A 19,346-nucleotide genomic window follows, 5' to 3' on the forward strand; every position below is an offset into this window, starting at 1 on the left:
AGACATTCCAGGGTGCAGAGCAAACTCTTACTTGCATGTATAACGTTAACTGCAGCTTATGAGAGGTAGTAGCTCTGTCAAAGCCATCTAAATACAAAAGACAAATTAATACTAATAAATACTAAAGACAATTAATGGAACACTTGGATTCTCAGAAGTAAATGCTCTGTGCTGCTTTCATTGAAGTTTAGACTTCACATTCAGTTCTGGAAGGACTCCCATATTTTGCCTTTAGACTCAAGGCAAGAAAATGCCATAAGAGGGCGCCAGAAAAATAAGTCAGAGATTTAATTTTTTTAATTAGTGACAGTTTTATTGTCGTTGTCTTTTACACTGTCTGCATATGAATAAGTAGTTTCAGAACCTTCAAAAAAAAAAAAAAAAAAAGCTGGGAGTGAGACATTTTTTAAAAATGCCATAGAATTCCTAAGGAGTAATAAAAATAAATTACAGCATCGCAAAAAATGCATTTCACTTTGCCATAGAAGCTTTGCTTGTTCCGTCCTATACACATTATTTTACATGTTTTACAAGAGCCAGGAGAAATAAAGTCACACAAACAAGGCAGAGACAACACAACCAAAGGCACTGCCAACAGTACTCAGCGTAAGGAAGGGGCCCAATATGCCTGTCCTGGACACAACTGGCTGCTGGGAAGCTGAGTTTCAATATCTACCACTTCCAATGCCCCACATCTTTAAAAAGAAAGAAAGAAAGAAAAAAAACCCTCCTCTTTGCAGGAGGTTTTCAGCAGCATTCACAGTAATTGCATAAGAAGCCATGCCTTCTACAGAATGTCAAAGACATGCTGGGTTCCAGGAAGGGAAGGGGAGATGGTCACCAGAACTCGAGTAGAAGACAACAGCAACCAGGAAAAATAATAGCAATCTTTTTGAAACTGATAGCCAGAAAGATAAGGGATTTGAAAGCAAGCATCTGGGTCTTGTTTCTCAGAACCAGAGGCAGTTTCTACAGTGTCCTTACACTCAACCGAACAGAAGTATTTGTACAGTGCTTTCGAGACTCAAAGCAGTGGATAAATGTTACTTAAATTACTTCACAAGTGCATAGCAAAGTAATAAGTATAAACAGGCAAGCAGCCCCGGAGCATGAAAATTACTGCTCTATTTGGGCTGCTGCCACGCTGTTAAAGGTCATCTGGGTAGAGAATACAGTACAGCTGGGAGGCCCTTCCTGCAGCGTGTGGCAGTGGCTGGAGCCTCGCCTGGAAACCCTTTTACACCACTGAGTAAGGCAAGGGCTGGAGCTGAGCTTGCACCAAGTGAGGGCTGTAAGTGATGCAGTTACTCTCATACCTTTATAAACAAGCATACTCAAGTATAAATCTGGGGAAGGAAAAAAGAAAAGCCAAGCAGTCATCTTGCAGAAAGGAACAACAGTTCCTCTTCTCTCTCTGGATAAAAGCAGCCTGCAGGGACCTGGGGGAGCACTGCCAAGGCCTTGGCAAAAGCCCCTTCCAACCTCCTCTTTAACCCAAATGTAAAGTTTTCACACTTCAGGAAAAATAAAAGGCACTGAGGTAAATTTTAGACTCTTCCAAGTTGTCTCCATCATCTGTTCCCTAATAACCTGCTCCTTTCTACTTCGCATTAGTGGGAGACACTCGGGTCACCAAGAGCATTTCAGATGCTCCATCTGTATCCAGCTAGTTTTCACGTTCACTTTTCACTCTGTGCTGCACTGTCCTCTGAACAGAGGGAAGATGGAACGTGCCGTGTGCTCAGTACAAAGTGCTGAAAGTAAAGGTGGGGAAATCGCCTCTGGGATTGGCATCCCCATAGCATCCCTTGCACTGGGAAGGGAGAAAAGAGGTGGGAGAGCAGCACGGGGGGTGGGGGGTCAGCAAGAGGAGGCATGGTGCAAGGGGGTGGTGGCAGGAAAGCATCTCAGGTTTGTGGTTTCCTTGCTCTTCCTGGTGCTAAGGATCTCCTGCACAGACACTGCTGTGGACACGTCCACAAGCCAGCCTGGGTTGGAGCTCCTCTCCCTCCTGCCAGACCCCTTCACAGCCCAAAATGGGTCTGATTGGTGAAAGAGGGCTTTGAGCTTCCCTGCAATCGTCTGCTGGCTGTGTATTGCTCAGGGTTCTATGCAGAACCACCATCCCACACCCCCATCTTCATGCTTTTCTCTTAAAACATAGGTCCCAATTCCTACAGAGTAGAAAACTCCTAACACACAGGCTAGCTCAGCTAAGCGTCATGGATATTTGCTCAAATTCAAGTCTCTTTTTGAAATTAATTAGCAACAAAATAAATGACTTTCCCTGGATTGAATATCACTTACCAAAGGACTATCAGGGTGCTGCAGCTGCCACGGCTGCATTTCCCACCTCAGCCTTGAACAAGTCTGTCTGGCATCGGTTACAGCTGCAACACCCGCATGGGTGGGCACACCAACCTCTGTGTTGTCTGCTCCTTCCTGTGCCCTGCTTAAGAAATGAGAGCTGGGCCACGTGGGCACAGGCGATGCAACTGCAGAGCCGTAGCAAGAGAGCTGCTGGGAGGAGCGTGAGCAGCTCAGCCTGCTCTTCCTGCTGGGTTCAGCGTTGCCCACTGAGCTGCTCAGCGCACCCCAGCAGTTCTGGTGCCGGCGTCCTGTTGTTGGGCTGGCTCTGGTCCTGGGGTACGAGGTTTCAAAAGAAGGAAACACAACACGTCCATGGAATGGGTGCTACGTCCTTAATGGAGGGATGAAGAGGGAGGGTGACCACCAAAAGGTGTCCTGAGAGGAGTCTGTTCTTTTTAAGAACCACGCGTAGCTTAGTCTGACTGCCGGTGTGCCCTGAGGGTTAGCCAGGTTTGTCTCCAGCCTCTTTCAAGCTCTGCTGCAGTCTCTGTTTGAACTTCTCATACTTCCTTTTCACTTGCTGGATTTTGTCCTTCTCTTCTTTGTCCAGGATCATTAAGAAGTTTTGTAGCTCTGGGATGGAGAACGCATCCCACTGCAGGAATGGCAAAGCAGAGGCAAAGTGAGCGCACGTAATTCACCCTGTGGATTTTGCAGCTTTTTCCTGAATCTGTAGAGGATCAATGCATGCTGATCCGCAGGGAGCATAACCTCCAAGCATCCTTGTGAGAGCACCAGGACAAGGAGCCGTGAAGGACCAGCCCAGCTCTGAGCCCACACAGCCATGGATTCAGTAGGAATCCGTGCTTGGATGAATGAAAGCTCCCAGGCAGGCACTGACATCTGAATGAGTCCCAGCAGGGAGCACTGCCATGGCATAAAGCTTCATCACCTGGGCATCCCAAGCTTCTATTTAAACTCATGGATTACTTATGGCAGCATTTAGCTGAATCTGATTACGGAGGTTTAACTCTGGGATAGCACTGTAAATAGATGGCAGGATTTATTTTTAAATCAGTGCAATCCAGAAAGCAACAAATGACCCAGAGATGTATTTTCTCAAAGCAAGACACAAGCAGTCTGATAAGTTTGGAGAACAGCTGGAATCAAACAACACTTTAGGGGTAAAACCAACAGTATTAGAGGGGGGAGAAGCCTGGCTCACTCCTGCTGGGACCTGCAGGTCCATCCCATCACCAAAAAATACATGTTCATGCACAAACCAAGGGAAGGAGCCCCAGACCTACCTCCACCTCCCCGGTCTCGTTCTCCTTCAGCACAAAGCTGAGCACATCAGTGTCAGGGCCAGCCAGCAGCCGCAGGTACAGCGGGAATTCAGTGAGGGGCAGCTTCTGCAGGAGGACTGCAGGGGACAGCAGACAGCATTGTGAGCCCTGCAGAGCCCAGAGGGAGGCTTGGAACAGTGGCGTGGGCTTTGGGAGCAGGCTGTGCTGCTCAGGGTTGTTGTCAAGGCACCGAGCATCTATCAGTGATCTGTGTTGGGTCTTGGGGGCATAGGAGTGGTTGAAGGAACTGGGATGGAGGGTCAGGTTGGATACGAGGGAAAATTCCTTCTCTGAAAGAGTGGTGATGCTGTGGCACAGCTGCCCAGGGAGTGAAGGAGTCACCATCCCTGGAGGTGTTCAAGGAACACGGAGATGTGATGCCAAAAGGTGGTGGGATGGGTTGGGTTTGGGGATCTCTGAAGCATTTTCCAACCTGAGCCATTTTGGGGCCCTACAAACTCACCTTGCCCATCCTTCCGCATCTCCTTGAACAGCGCGAACTTCTGCGGGTTATCCACCACCATGAACTTCTTGAGCAGCCCCTGGATCACCTCGCTCACCGTGGTCGTGCTGCTGATGTGCAGCTGCTTGATGGCATCCAAAGGCAGGTAGAAGGACGTCCTCCTGTCCGTGGTTTCTGCCAGGTTCACCTCCTTGAGGGCATCATAGATGGACTGCGGTCGGATCCCCGCCGGCACCGTCACCGGGCGGCGCAGCTTCAGGTGCACCTTGATGAAACCTGTGTAGGTCCCATCATCACTCTGCAAATGGACACACAGTGTGGGTGGGTGACGCCGCTCTGCACAGCTTTGGGGCTTCTGGCCACGATGCAAGAAGCAACTGGTGATTTACGGTTAGTCACTGCTGATTTCTTTCTGTTCCTTCCACTCCACGGTGACTCACCTCCTCCTAGAGCTGTGCTGTCTTCTCTTACTTTACATCAACACTGCTACAAGTTGGCTATGGAAACTATCATAAATTACAGTTAAATGAGGGTTTTAAAGCTCTGGGAACCCCTCATGCGCAGTGGAATGCCATGTTTTTAACCCTCCCATTAGAGGATTTTACTTCTCTATGTAATAATCCATAGCTCAAGATCAGCTGGTTAGAAACTGTTCTAATCTTGACTATTTCAAATAAACTTTAGGTTGATTTTCAGACACCAGCAGGAGGTTACAGAGCTGCTGTTTGTGGAAGCTCCGCAATTTAACCTGGTGCTTCACAAAGCCTTTCCCACCACTCTGTGAGAGCATCTCAAATTTGCACTTCTGTGGCACTTTGCTTTGTAAATCAGATCCTGCTTTTCACTGTGCATCCTCACAGCCTTACTTATGGGAACAAGCCTGCAATGGAAACCCACCCCTATCTGTTAGTGGCAAGTGGCTCTCAGCTATCACTGAGGGAAATGGGTGAACGTTCCCAGCTGAGATGAACATGAGAGCAATACCTACCAGCTTCATCAGCAGGCAGTTTGTAACTTTTGCATTGTATTTTTCGATCTTCTCTTTGATCTCCTCAACAGTTGGAGGCTCTGGTTTTTCTTCTACAGCTTGCGTTACATTCTGGAAGAAGAGGAGATGGTGTCAGTGGGTTTGTTTGGGGTAATGCTGTGTCCAAACAGCTCTGTCTTGCTGGGAAATGCACAAACAGAACATTGCATGAGCTCAGGGAGGAGCTGCTCCAGGACTTGCAGTGCTGAGTGCAGCACAAGTAGAGGAAAGCCTCTCCAGAGTGTGCTCCTCTGGCACTGCAGAGACATCTTTCTTCTTTAATAGAAAAACAAATATAGAAAATTTCAGCTAAAATAAGCTTTCGGCACTCTGTACAGGAGAGCAGAATTTCTCTGAAGGTGGCAAAGCATGAAAGATGAATTAGAGAAAGGGACATGTGGTGAAGGCACAGAGCTCCACGCAGGGCTGCTGCAGTGCACAGTGCTGTGTGCAGTGACAGGGCTGAGCCCGTGGCTGCTGCTGTATGCCGTGATTTGGGGAGCCTCATCTCAGGATGCAAAGTGGGGCTCACAGAGCCCCGGGGATGTGCTGCTGCTGCAGATGGCTTCCTGCAGTGATGGGATTTGCAGGCTCACAGAGAGCCTGAGCAGTGCTCCCACCTTCCATATGCCAAGCACAAGGCACCGGCTGCAAAGGCCCACGGATCCCCCCGGGAAGGAAATGTCAGGATACGATCCCACACATGGAACAGTCCAACACATGGAGCCCAGGCATCCACAGGCACTGCAGGAACACGGAATCCAAAACGCTCTGTTCCAAAACCCCGCTGCGAGGACAGAAAAAATGCTCCAGCACAGCTAAACAGGCCGGTTGCATTCCCACCCCAAGGTGCAGATCCCACAGGGCTCCAGTCTTCAGGTACCAGCACTCCATGCCCTGGGGACACAGAGGGGACAGAATCCCATGGCTTAAAGTTGAAGCTGCACATCTTCTGCCTGCTGTGTGGGCTGCCTCCGAAGTTGGCATGAAGAGATGAGCTCTGGAGGCTGATAGGGATCGGAGCAAGAAGGGCAACTTTCACAGGGAAAACAAGAAAGTGTGGAAAAAGCAACGTAAGGAGCAAAGCCCTGCACTTCTCAGCCTTAATTCCAAGATCTGGACAGCGTTTCCTCCCAGGTGCAGATGCAGAAGGAGGCTCCCATCCAGATGAGCACACCATAGGCAGCATCGCCCCAGGCTAACTGTGGCATTTCTTTCAGGAGGAGAATCAAGCGCCAGACAAACAAGAGCTCTGGTCGCAATCTGGCAAAACAGCTCCAGCTCTGGGATTTGGAGAGCCTCAGATTCATTCAAGCCATTCCCCAAAGCAGATGTCTCAACTTCTGCTCAAGGCTGACAAACAGTGCAAGACCTCTGGAAGCAGCAGTAACCCAACAGAAGAGCACTGACACTGTCTTGCATTCTCCTTCTTGTTCACTGCCTTAAAAAACTAAAAGCAAAGCTTGGTGTGGTATTCAAGAATTGCACACCAACATTCCTTTATCACACTGGCAATCTCAGCTCCACAATCTGCTGTAAGACACATCCACACTGCAGTCTACTGACTGCAGTAGGTCTTAAATGCATGCACAGAGGTGCATCCCTCCATCTGCAGGGTGTTGCCCTGACCCTACTGCAGCCACACTGCACACAGACCATGTGTGTGCTGCACTGTTTTCATAGCACAACCCCCACCCAGTGCAGACCAGCACCCTCCAAACATGCACAGCAAAAGCAAATAGATCAGCTCAGCTTGCCTCAGTTCTCATTTACACTGCAGCAGCTTGGAATAGCCAGAGCAACTCCTGAAAGAGCTGTGATGCTGGAAGGGAGGCTGCAACGTGCTGTGCTGCACCAACGCTGCAGCAAAACACTGCTGGGAAAAGGCTCTCTCTTCCCCTCACTGACACTGTGGGAGTGATGCTTTGCCCACATGCCCTCCTGTGCTCACAGGGACAGATTCAGTGCACAGCAGGATCCTGCCTGGAAGGAGCCATGCTGCTCCCTACACTGAGCAGCACTGAGGTCAGCTGTGCGTTGCTCTTCATGAACCTGTCCACATCTCTGGTTTTGTGGTTTCTGCTGCAGAACGCACAGTTACTGCTGAAGGAAGAAAAACAGAAAAGCTCTTAACCATCAACCGTTGCCACATTTCCTGTCGTATGGGGACAGGATGAAACAAGCTGCAAACAACAGAAGCTCACAGTAACAACCCCAGGGGCACTGCTGAGACTGTGGGACCAGGACAGAGCAACGTGGGGAGGAAAGGACCCCAAACCCTTTGCACCCTCATGGCACAGCAAACTGTGGGATGCAGGGCGACGCAGCACGGAGATGAGCTCGCATCCCCCTGCCATGCAGCTCCTCCTCTAACCAGCACTGCTCCTCGGATGTAAGAAATGGGTGAGCTCGTGACAGGCTGCTATGGGGGAAGGCAAAGCCCTGGGGCCATTGTGACTGTGGTGACATGCTCTCAAAAGAGAGATCCGGAGCCAAGAGCCAACAAAGAACCGCTCTGCCTCGGTGACCGACTTCTGCATTTATCCATTCGCAAAGATGCTGGGGGAGAAGTGCTCCACTTCCAGCTGGAGAGCATCCTTCCCACAGCCTTCTGCAGGAACCAAACCCAAACAAAAGCCTTTCCTAAGGTCAGCAGCCCTGCACCCTGCTGTACCTGGTGCCAGCGCTGTTCTATGGGGACAGCACCCCAACCCCATTGCTCTCCTCCCTCACAGCTCCCCAAGGTGCTGCAGATAAGATCTGCACATTTCACCACCCTCAAGAAGTTCAGATAAGGCAATGCTGTTTACTGTGGGGCTCAGAGGAAAAGGCAGAAAGCAGCTCTAGAGAAAGGGAAAAGCCTCGCAGTGCATTCTGAGAGGTTAGCAGCAAGCTGCAGGCTCAGGCGTTGATTGCCATGGAGATTTCACTTGGAAACAGCTGTTCTGCCACCTCTGCTTTTAACTTTAGTTAAAAATAAACAGGATGTTCCTGACAGCAGCAGCTCCTGATGCCATCTGGAGAGAAGAGAGAGGGGCAGAGCGATGCAGGACCCACAGGAGATGTGCCCTGTGCATGCAACCTGCTGGGACCACTTCCCTACCGAGCCAAGCTGCAATCTCACCTCCTGCACCTGCAAGCCTCACTCCTTTCCTCCACCAAAGTCCTGCAGACAGCTTCCACCCCCCAGCCAGAAAAAAGCTGGGGTCCACCTCCACCCACTGGGGCAACCAGTGTTGTGTTTTTTCATGAGCAGGAGCTATTCCACACAACCCCAGCAGGCTCCATCTTCTCCAGCAACCACCATGTCAACCTCCAGCAGAGGAGCCTGGCCAGAAGGCACCGCAGCACCTGAGCATCTTTGTGCAGGGAGAGCCCACAGGTAGGGCCAAGCTGGAGGAGCTGCAGTGCCCGAGCACAGTGAGAACCAGCACTGCACCATGGTTGACATCATAATCTCGTACACCTCCTACACAAATGAATCATCAGATGACATTTAGAAAGCAGCAGTACGTGTTGGTAATCATAGCGAGAGGGAGCTGGCGGCAGACGGGAAGATCCCACGTGAAACCCAAGGGAGAATTTCTTCGAAAAAAATTGTTATTTGCAACGTTAATTCTGATGGAAGGCCCTGCAGGGATCACAGCCCAGGTCACCAGCAGAGCAGCCCAAGCCCTGTGCTGCAGAAACGGAACCCCACAGCACCTGCTAGGGGCTGGAAGCCATCAGCCCCAGGCATGCCAACACAGCATGGCCGTGAGCAGTGCAATGCTGCTGATTTTGGTGACCCCAGCCTCTCCTGGAGCCCTTTCAGTGCCCTCCCCACTGCTGTCCCCCACCTAACATCTCATCTCTCAGCACTTCAGGGCTTTTCCTGAGTAAAACCCCACTTCCGCAGCAGCTTTTGCTCTCCTTCTGCTTTTCTGCTCACTTCTGGTTGGGGCAAAGTTTACAGCAGGGATGTGTTGTCGTATTTTTAAATGAAACACATCAAGAGTGAGGCAGCTCTGTGCATTTTCTGCGTTACTGATGTCACAAATCTCACCCCGCAGTGACGCTGCCCAGGCAGTGCTCTCCCCAAGAGCAGCACCGCACACCCAGGTAAGGATGGGATCCATCCCTGCAATCACCACTTTGCAGATGAATTTGGTCCTGGAATTCTCCCATCTCACTGCCTACCCAACAGGTGCAGTTTGCACAGTGATCAACACTTTTTTGGGGCCAAACCACAGGACTCTGGCTGGGGATCTAACCTAAAAAACACAGCTGCAACCCCAACATTCGGAGTCGGTTCCTTCTCTGCAAACCCTCCAGAGAGGAGGCAAAGAAGTATCGAAAGGCTGAGAAACCCTGCAGCAGAGCAAAGCCCTGCAGCGAGCCTGCAGGAGGCAGGCAGGGCCCCTTCAACCTCACAGCGAGCAAATTCCAGCAGCACCTGCAGCCAAACGTGCCCAGAACCCACCACCAGCTCCCGCTTCGCACAGCCCCCCTCGCTGCAGTTGCTGAGCCGTTACCTTGGCGGGGCCCTTGCTCTGAGCGCTGCGGAAGAAAGAGGTTTTAGCCGTGAAAAAGCAATCCTCGAGGTCTTCATCCAAGCTGCAGTACCCGCTGCTCATGCTGCTGCCGATGGTCATCGAAGGCAGCCCCGCAGCGCTCACATCCCGCACTGCCCGCCGCTCATCTGCAGCTCCCGCCGCTCATCCTCCGCAGCGATCTCTCCCGAATTCGGGTAACCCTTCCTTCTCCTCCTCCACCGCCTCCGCGCAGCATGGAGCGGCCGCCGTGCCGTTTCGCCCCCAGCTCGCTGCTCAGCATCGCCTCCCCCTTCCTGCTGCGCAGCGCGCCCGCTTCCTCATTGCAAAATTTCTCACCCTGAGAGCAGGGATAAGGTTCCGGGCAGCCCCGGAGCTCCCCGTGGGGCTGATGCCTGGAAACGTGTCCTTGACGCGGAGCTCGGAGAGCGCGTTGCTCCTTCCCTGCGTCGTTAGAGCTGCGCTGGGAAACAAACCCAGGCTGGAGCGAGGGATGCTCGCAGAGATGCGCTGCCCCAGAAACAGGTGGGGAAGGGGTAGAGAGCCCAGGGCAGCGCTGTGCAGGGGGCAGTGGATGCCCCTCTGCTCTGCCGATGCTTTGGGAGCAGCGGTTCCAGCAGAGCCGGCCCCAGGTGTGGGGGCAAGCCAGGGAAATGCCACTCAGCTCCTTCACCCCGTTTGCAGCAATCCCCTCACTGCAGGGGGATGAAAACTCATGCTCAGCAACTCAGCCTGGCACAGACCCCTGCTCGGGGCTGCTCCCATCCCCTGGTGCAGATAAAGAAGCTCCAGGTTGCTTTCTAGTTATGCTCAAACTGTACATATTTGGAAACTTTACAGATAGGGAATGCATTTTTCTTCTCCTCTGCAGCACTGTGGCTGCAATTCCTGCGGCTTGCAGGGCATCCTATCAACAGTGCAGGAGGTCCAAACAGAGCTGACCCCCAGCCCCACACTCTCCACTACCAGCACCCCTCCGTGCACCATTCTTTGTGCCCAGCTCACCACCAGCACATTCCAGACCCAATTCCAGCTGTGCACCACAAACACAACAACAGCACTGCACAGTGGGAGGTGCGACGTCTGCATCGCAAACGCGGAAGGAGAGAATCCAGATGGCACCTTTACAAAGCAACTCATAACACTGCAAAAAAGCAAAGCTCTCCTCATAGCAACATGCACACTTCTGCAGTGGCACGGTGGCATCAGCCTCCACAGCCTGCCTAGGTTATATTTAGAAGGGAAATAGGCTTAAATCAAGCGTGCAGGGCATGAGCTGAACCGAGTGCTGCGTCAGGTGTGGAGTTGGGTCAGCACTGAAGCCTCAGCTCAGGGCATTCTGGGGTTACAGCAGGAGGCAGCTGCCTATGCGAAGCTTTCCAAGCAGCCTGGACTTTGCCATCACAGCCCTGTGCCTGGAGATCTGGTAACACCAAGACTGAAAATCTGATTCGAAGCCTTTCTTCTTGCAGGAAATCCCAGGTGCTGCAGCCCCAGGGCTGAGCCCAGCAGAGGCTGTGCTGGCTGCACTGCACCCAGGGAGAGCGATCCAGGACCCAAATGCAGCACACTTAAGTACTTTGCTGGATCAAAGCCCAAATTATTAATGCTTGGTATTCCATGCCAACAGGACTTTATTAACTTTCTCCGACGCTCCTGCTTTGCTTACATTTGATAATGCTATTTACTGGCTGCCAAAGACACCAGCCATGGCATTTCCCACATTCCCAGTGTGCTGTTCCCTATCACCCCAGTGTATTTTGGCACCTAGTCCCATTTTGTTTTCTCCTCACTGGGGCTGTGATGGGAGGACATCAGGAACACATCAGTGATGAACTGACGAGGGCTCTGTGGTCATTACCAGAGCCATCAATAACCCCCCGCTGCTTTCATCACCCTAAAGAGGAAACGAGCCTTTAATTTTACTAAAAATCACACTTTCCTAACACTGATGGGGGGAAACCCACTGACGCATGAGGAAGATGCAAACAAACACATCCACGGCCTCATTCCCTTACTTAGAGAACTCAAAGGAGAAGCCACCCAGCCCAGCAGCATCTCACAGCAGCACCAAGCACACAGTGCTGCTTTTAGATGCATTCCATGCCAAAACCTCCTGGAGCAGCCTGGTGTACAGCGTCCCTCACCCAGACTGGGGAGCCTCAGTTCCCCCAGAATTACTGGAAGACACGAAGCCAGATCTCACTGCCAGACCCACACTTGCATTTCTTCTACATCTTGGCAGAGAACACCTTCACTTTTCCTCCTTTGCCATGCAGTGCTTTGCATCCATCAGACACCTGCATCTACATTTAAAGCCAGGGGCAAGGGCCAACTTACACCACCTCCTCCCACCAGGTGATGTGCACAAGATACACAGGGATATAGGGAATTTATTAGCAAGCATCAGCTGGGGCCGCAGGCTGACCTCTGCAACACAATCTCATCCTGCTAAGAGCAAGGAATGGGGTTCAGAGAGAGGCTGAAGCCACCATGAGGGCATACCTGGCTGCAGGGGAGCACAATGGTGCCCTCAGGAGAGAGCTGCCCGGGGTCGGGCCGGCGACAGTCCAGCTGGACGAGGCTGTGACACTGCTGGTGGCACGTGTACCTGCAGTCTGAGAGAGAACAGAGCCATGCTGTGATGGGAGAGCAGCCAGGAGCCCGGGTCCTCCCCATCGTGCACCACCAGCACCAATGGGAGCTGCCTGCAGCCACATCCCCCGAGCGCAGCTATCGCTTCCCCCCGCAGCCCTTCCACCCTTTTAATTTTTAACAGCCCTACAAACAGCATTCAATCAATTATTTTTTTACACAACCTACAATTCCAGCACAGTCACTGACCTGCCGGATACCCAACACCCATCTCCTCCCAAAAAAATAACATTCTCACCAGAACAGAGGTCCCCTCTGCAGGAAAACCTGCCTTTCCCTCTATTATTTTTTGGCATTTGGGTCATTGCTTTTGAACCTCTCAGACTTGCAGAAAGAAAAGTGACATCCCACGTTCTCTCTCACTGGAGATGCCTGCTCCTATCAGGGAATTCCTGGGCAGGAGCAGAGCATTGGTGCTGTGGGAGCAGTGCCTGGGGCAGAGCATCTCCCTCAGGGGAACCACTGATTGTTCAGCGTTCATCCCACACCAGCTGCCATCCTCCCATTTCCAGCCGGTTTTCTCAAGGCTGATAAAAAAGCAAGGGGTCTTCTTATTTATTTTTCGGTGAAAAATCGGTGGTTCGCCTGAGGGAGATGCTCTGCCCCAGGCACTGCTCCCACAGCACCAATGCTCTGCTCCTGCCCAGGAATTCCCTTTTTTTTTTAATTTTAATTAGGGATAAGCTGAGCAGTTGCATGGTAACGCAACGCATGACCTTTCGAACAGCTGGAGCAGCTGCTCAGTGGGACATTTGCCATCTCTGTGCTGGCGGTTCCAAGCACGGCAGGCTGCGGCTGCAGCCCCACCTGAGCACCAACACAGCAGCCCCAAACGCATCACATTCAGCCAGCCATCCCCACACACAGCCTGTGGGGTGGGAATGGTGGAGCATCCACACGGGGAGCAGTCTGCAGTGCGCAACACGGACCACAAATCACAGCTCCTGAATCCACCTCTGGCACAGCCAGCCATTTCCCCACACGATTACAGCATGACACCTCCTTAGTCACCGCCGCCTATTAACAGCCCTAATCACCACTATCTGGTGGGCAGCACTAATTTTAGAAGCCCGGCACGGCCCTGGGAAGCAGCCACGTGACGGGGCAGGATGCCTCCCCTGCGACCGTGAGATCATTTCTATTCGGGTCAAACAAAGCCACGGTTGGAAACAGTTGCTTTAAAAAAGAAAACCTCTGAGCCGGATCGTAGTGAGAAACTTTGGTGGCACAAAGGAACTTCCCTCTGTATGCAGATGGAGTTTCTCAAGGTGATAACACTGGATTTGCAACCGAACCCCATCCGGATGTTCATCCATCCGCCTCAGCACAGCCTGCAGTCACCCTGCCCAGCCCCGTGTGCTGTTGGCATCCTTTGGCATAATGCTCTTCAAAGCTGTCCAGCATCAGGGGTAACCTCAGCCACTGCACTACAGTGGGACAGGAGCACAAAGCAGCCACTGGGCTAGGGATGCTCCAAAGCCATTGCTTCCTAATGGAGCAGCTTCAACCCCCGGGGCACAGAGGTGTGCTGGCACACCAGGACCAGTCCTGAGCAGCACAGCTGAGGCATGAAGCACTTTCAGCTGTGCTCTATGGAATCCCATTACCCCTCATTAGCAGTAGCAACCAGCAGACACCCAAACGCAGCCCTTACCTCTCAGCTGTGATCCCTCCGAGCAGGATTTGGGCTTGGGAAAGTGCCCGAATACTTTGCGGATTCTCTTTGCGATGACCCCAAAGCAGGCAGCTGTCCCTGCTCTGCCCTCCGACATCCTCAGCAGAGGGACCAACGCTCCCAGGGCAGCTCAGCACTGCACACAGCAGCGCCTGCCTCCACGGAGCCTTATCCCATGGAGATAAAGCATTGACATGAGCCATCGGGGATCTATTTGACAGATACCTTTTTTTTTTTTTTTTGGAACAATGAAGCAATGCACAGCTTGGGGCTTATGCACCTCAGGGCTTGTCCTGTTCACTATGGAAAAGTTTCTATTTCTGGGGCTTTTTACTTGATAAGATAAAATGACCCAACGGAAGAGATTAGAGTGGAGAGCAGGCGCAGGACCCAGCCGTGCTGGGAGGTCCCTTTCCAACATCCCCACTTTGCTGCTTTTCCCCTGCAGTTGTCTCAAAGTCTCCAACGCTGAATCAAATGTTAGGTTAAAGGAATCCACTGAGGTTGGCTATGTGAGCAATGCTGACTTGAGCCCTGCCAGATTTTTGGATCAGTGCTGCAGTTTTCCTGTGGCATCCATCATTTCTAGCCACACAAGGTGTTGGATGATGCCTGTGTCCACCCCACCACCCGACAAAGGGCTTTAAACCCATCACCTCCCCACCTCTGCATCACAGCCATCCCCACACCAATGGGGCAGGTTCCCAGCATCCTGCACAACGCATTCTTCCCATTTCATCCATTAGAGTTGCAAAGATAAAAGCTCACTAAATCTCCCCAGACGTCACACCAAGCATCACAGGACAACACAGAGGAATTCCTTCTTCCCTCCCCAGCCCCACAGCTACACACACATCCCTGCTTCCCAGCCCAGACCATCAAACTCAGCTATACCAGCAAGACCAGGAAAGCAAGAACAAACAGCCCAAACCTCACCTGGGGAACCAAAGCCTCCGCTGGTGTCTCTCTCCATAAACACGAGATGGGAAGGCAGCAGCAAAGGGTGACCCGAGGACCTGAGCCCCCCCTGGACAGCAGCATCCCCTGCCTGTGCTGAGTCCCCCAGTGAGCAATGCCTGCTGTGGGCAGGATGTGCCCTGCACCCTCCCCACTGCCCTCGTCCTCAGCCAGTGCTGCTGGGAGAAGAAGAATCTGCCCAGGCCAGACCGAGGGAAGCCCCAATATTGTGGGTTCTGGGAGCTGGTGGCAATTATTGTTTACTATGATGAGAGCAGAGATGGGAAGGAGTGCAGGAAGGAGACATGGGAAACCCTCACAGCCAAAGCACTGCTGGTGTGGGCAGAGCCCCCCCCCCCCCCCACAGCCCAGCTTGGAGCACCCAAACCTGCTACAGAACTCCTCATCTTAATGAAACAGCCATTCAGGAACCTGTAATGGCAGAGCTGCAGTTCACGAGGTAGAAAGAGAACTGTTGTGTGTTGTGCCAGCTTCCTTCTCAAGGAAATGGGTCCTGATCCAGCAGTGCTTGAACACAGACCGAGCTGTGTGATTTTCCTACAAGGAAACTCCTTGGCTGAGTCCTGGTGGGGCTAAGATGATGTCCTGGGGTGGGATTGGGTCCATGGGGATGAACCATGAGAGCAACAAACCAGGCAAGCCGTGGTCAGTCCAAGTGTAGGAGCACACCCAGCTCACCCCACAGGGTCTGATAAGCACAGCCCAGGAAATACACGGGCTGTAAGTCATGCCCTGTGCTGCCAGGATGAGTGTGGACCCAAGGCTGGAAAACGCCTGTGGCAAAAGCCCAGCCCACAATGCGTGGAATAAGGGGAAGGAGCGAGCAGTGGGATGGCACTGCGGGCTGCCAGCAGCAGGAATTTCTTACTCAGCACCTGCACCGCCGGTGCTGCAAGGATAAAAAGTGGGACACCCTGGGGGAACAGGCACTGAGCCACAACGAAACGCTGTCAGTTCCTTTCAGTACCTAAAGAGAGCCTGCAAACAGGAGGGGAATCAACTCTTGGAAAGGGTTGATAACAGCAGGACAAGGGGAAATGGTTTGAAGTTGAGGGAGGGAAGATTGAGGTTGGATGTCAGGGGGAAGTTCTCTGCTGTGAGAGTGGTGAGGTGCTGGAACAGCTGCCCAGAGAGGCTGTGGATGCCCCGTGCAACCCTGGAGGTGTTCAAGGCCAGGTTGGATGGGGCCCTGGGCAGCCTGGGCTGCTCTGAAATGTGGAGGTTGGTGGCCCTGCGTGTGGCAGGGGGTTGGAGCTTCGTGATCCTTGAGGTCTTTTTCAGGGTCTTTTTCAACCCCGGCCATTCTGTGATTCTGAGGCTGCAGAATCACAGAGCAGAGCTTCCAGAACCGACCTCCCCCACACACCCCTGGATATCCCCAATCAGAACCTAAATAAACCTCAGCACAGGACTTGAAAGCCGCGTTGTCACCTTCACATTCCAACATCCGCGCTCCGCCCCACCTGAACAAACACCAAAAAAAAACACCACCAAACCAACAGAGACGGATCTGCTGCAAGGGGAGGGCGATGGGTGCAGACGTTACAAGAATCCCCCTGAAGTTTCCCTCCTTCCCAGCGATGGCACTTCGTTGTTCGGGGAATTTTAGAGGCAAAACCGTTCCCACAGTCTGACAGTTCTCAGAAGAAACAAAAAGGGAAGCAGCCACTTCAGGCTTCTTTCAATATCACTCGGAAAAGAAGCCCTGGGAGAGAAATCCCTCAAAACACTCCTTTACAACGCTCAGCATCACAAAGTGCTGCCAATTAACGTTTCAGGTCGGGATTTTCAGAGCCCCACACCCAGCCCTTGTGCATCCTCACCCCACGTGGAGCGGGGCCACGTTTGGCAGCCCCAGCCTTGCACTGCCGGAACAAATTTCCTCATTAATTCGCGCTGTCAACCAGAGACCGGGGAAGAACAAATGGATTCATTACCAAGATTAATTGCACTAGAAATACATCAGCATTCCTCATCTCCCCAGCAGTAGCAGTGCTCGTTGTACAGCACTGACATTTGCACGACAGAGACATGAAAGCTCAACCCAACCAGCAAGAAAGCTCTCATTCTCCCTTAAGTTACCTGAAAACATCCTGCTGGGCACACTGCTTGGGCAGGAGGAGCTCCACCCCCAGGCACTCCTCACAGTTGGTGGGCTGTGAGCCCTTTCCCCATTCAGAAGGTATGGAATAACAAGGCAGCAGGTGCCACTTTTTAGCATTTACAGCTGATCTGTGGCACCCGCGTTGCTCAATTCCGCTGCCTGTAATGCAGGGCTGCCCACCCAGCATAGCCCAGTTCTTATGCCACCCCTCATACAGAGATGCACACGGGCTGCATCTGCACCAGAACACCCTGTTAACACCCTCCTCGCTCCACAGACGATGGGAATGCGAATCCCTCCTGCGTTAACGCAGCCGATGGGAGCACTGCACGTCTTCCTAGAGAGCTCCTACCGCTCGCCCCGGGGTTTGGAGCAGGGCGAGGTGCCCAACAAACGCAAGGGAAACGTACGTGCTATTTCTGGAAGGATTTAGGCGTAAGGCGTTACGAGCACGAGTCCATCCTGCCCGATGAGCCGATAATCCCATCTCCCCCAGAAAAACCTCAGCTCCCTCATCCCCCGCACGGCCCCGCACCCCCACGGGAACAGCTGGACGGGGGGACCCGGGGCCGGGAATGGGATTGGGAAGGGGTGGGGGGTCACGGAGCGGTATCGGAAGGCAGGGTGCGGGATGCGGTGCAGGGTAGAATTGCGGGACGGCAGCACTCACAGTCGCAGCGCAGGGCGCGCTCCCGCACGGCCGCTCCGCACAGATCGCACCAACCGCGGTGCGGGGCGCGGGGGACGAAACGGTGACCGCGGCCGCGTTCCGCCGCTTCTCGCGGAGACGCGAAGATGTTGCGCACGTCGGGTAACAGCCGAGGGGTCCCTCCGCGCCGCCGCAGCCGTCGAGCTGCCCTGGCACCGCCGGGGCTTCCCAGAGCTCGGCCGTTCCGAGGCTCCGGGTCAGGGGAAGCGGAGCCTGGTGGTCCCCGCCGCATGGAGCCGGGCGCGGAGGGGCTGGGAGGGGTTCGGCCCCACGGGTGGGCACGGAACGGAACGCCGCGCTGCGGGCTCCTGGAGGGCGGTGTGGCCGGGAGGGCGGGCGCGTTGGGCCGCCCTGGGGAGGAGATACGGAGAAGGGGTGGTGCGGAGAACGGCCCGGCGTGGGATCTTCTCGTGGTGACCCTCCCGGAGGAGCGATTCCTACCATGGGATCCATCGCGGTTGTACTTCCCTTCCCCAACTTCCCTTCCCCACCCCTCCCTTTCCCCGCAAGATTTCCCTTTAGAATTTCCCCATAGAATCCCAATCCACGCTGTTGTGAAAGCTCTCCCCGCGGGACATTCCTCTGCTCGGGAGCGGGGCCGTCGCGTGCATACATCACCCTAATTCTGGTCCTGCAAACGGGGTGGGCAGCGTGCAGCGCAGAGCTGTCCTGAGCGCACACTGCAGGAGCACAGCAGCATCGCGTCCCATCAACTCCCATCCCATCCCCGGTTTTGCCCCTACAAGAGCAGTGAGATCACCTCTCAGGTGCTGCTTTATATACTGAGCTGAAGGCGCAGACCCTCCTGCATAGAGCAGCGCATGGACCAGGCTCTAGGACAGCTGGAACAAATTACCTTTCCTCTCTGAAACGACAGCAGGGCACCGGAGTGATGCTGAGGGCTGCGAGCCCAAGCAATTAGCTCTCCCACGATGAGGCTTTTGTGGTTATGGGAGAAGTGAAAGGGAAAATATGATGGGAAGATTTTGGAGTCGCTCTGCAAAGGCTTCAGCACTGCAGCTCTGAGGACGCCCGTTTGCACTGCTTTTGGGGTGGGGGTGCTCTGGGGTGCAGAGATGGGGGTGCTTGGATCAGGTGCTGCACCGAAGGTCTGATGACAGAGACAAAGCGAGTTTCCGAGGATAGGATAAGCCAAGGATGCTTAAATCCCTTTGAAGGAATTTAATTTGAAGGACGGATCTGGCTCTGAGTTACAAAAGACATTTGCAATAGGCAATCCCTAATAAGAGCTTAAAACTAAAGGAGCAATAATACAGCTTGGAAAATCCCGATTTTGTTCTGTTAAGTAGCATGACTCATATTGGAAGGTCTTTTCCTTCCCCATTCGGGATCCTGATTCACTTTCATGCATCCTCTACTTCTGCATGAGAAGAGCAGCAGATTTGTTCCTGGGTAAATGGTTTCCCCAAAGTCTGATGCTTTACTCTGTGCTCCCCCCAGACTGGGAGATAGAGCAGATTCACTGCCATTCTCTGCTTCCTCAGCAAGCATTCAGTTCTGACAGTGCAGGAAACTTTTAGGACCAG

The 19,346-nt window shown here is 53.0% G+C and overlaps 1 protein-coding gene across 2 annotated transcripts; it reads right to left on the bottom strand.

Annotated features, from left to right (window-relative positions):
• Positions 1–286: 286 nt before the first annotated feature.
• RASSF5 (Ras association domain family member 5) lies at positions 287–18,031 on the bottom strand. Of its 2 annotated transcripts, XM_042833806.1 has the most exons (6): positions 17,761–18,031; positions 12,184–12,296; positions 5,108–5,218; positions 4,120–4,417; positions 3,618–3,733; positions 287–2,965 (listed from the first exon to the last, which is right to left on the bottom strand). In XM_042833806.1, exons 1-6 carry the CDS (start codon positions 18,029–18,031, stop codon positions 2,813–2,815), a joined length of 1,062 nt encoding a protein of 353 aa, XP_042689740.1. In that variant the 3' UTR covers positions 287–2,812. The 2 variants fall into 2 exon arrangements, with proteins under 2 accessions (XP_042689740.1, XP_042689741.1); XM_042833807.1 differs by lacking the exons at positions 12,184–12,296; positions 17,761–18,031 and adding an exon at positions 9,661–10,116.
• Between the last annotated feature and the right edge of the window lie 1,315 nt (positions 18,032–19,346).

The sequence above is a fragment of the Centrocercus urophasianus genome, unplaced genomic scaffold (genome assembly GCF_019232065.1).
Source record: "Centrocercus urophasianus isolate 14NV4802_14NV808 unplaced genomic scaffold, USGS_Curo_1.0 seq_42, whole genome shotgun sequence".
Lineage (NCBI taxonomy): Eukaryota > Metazoa > Chordata > Aves > Galliformes > Phasianidae > Centrocercus > Centrocercus urophasianus.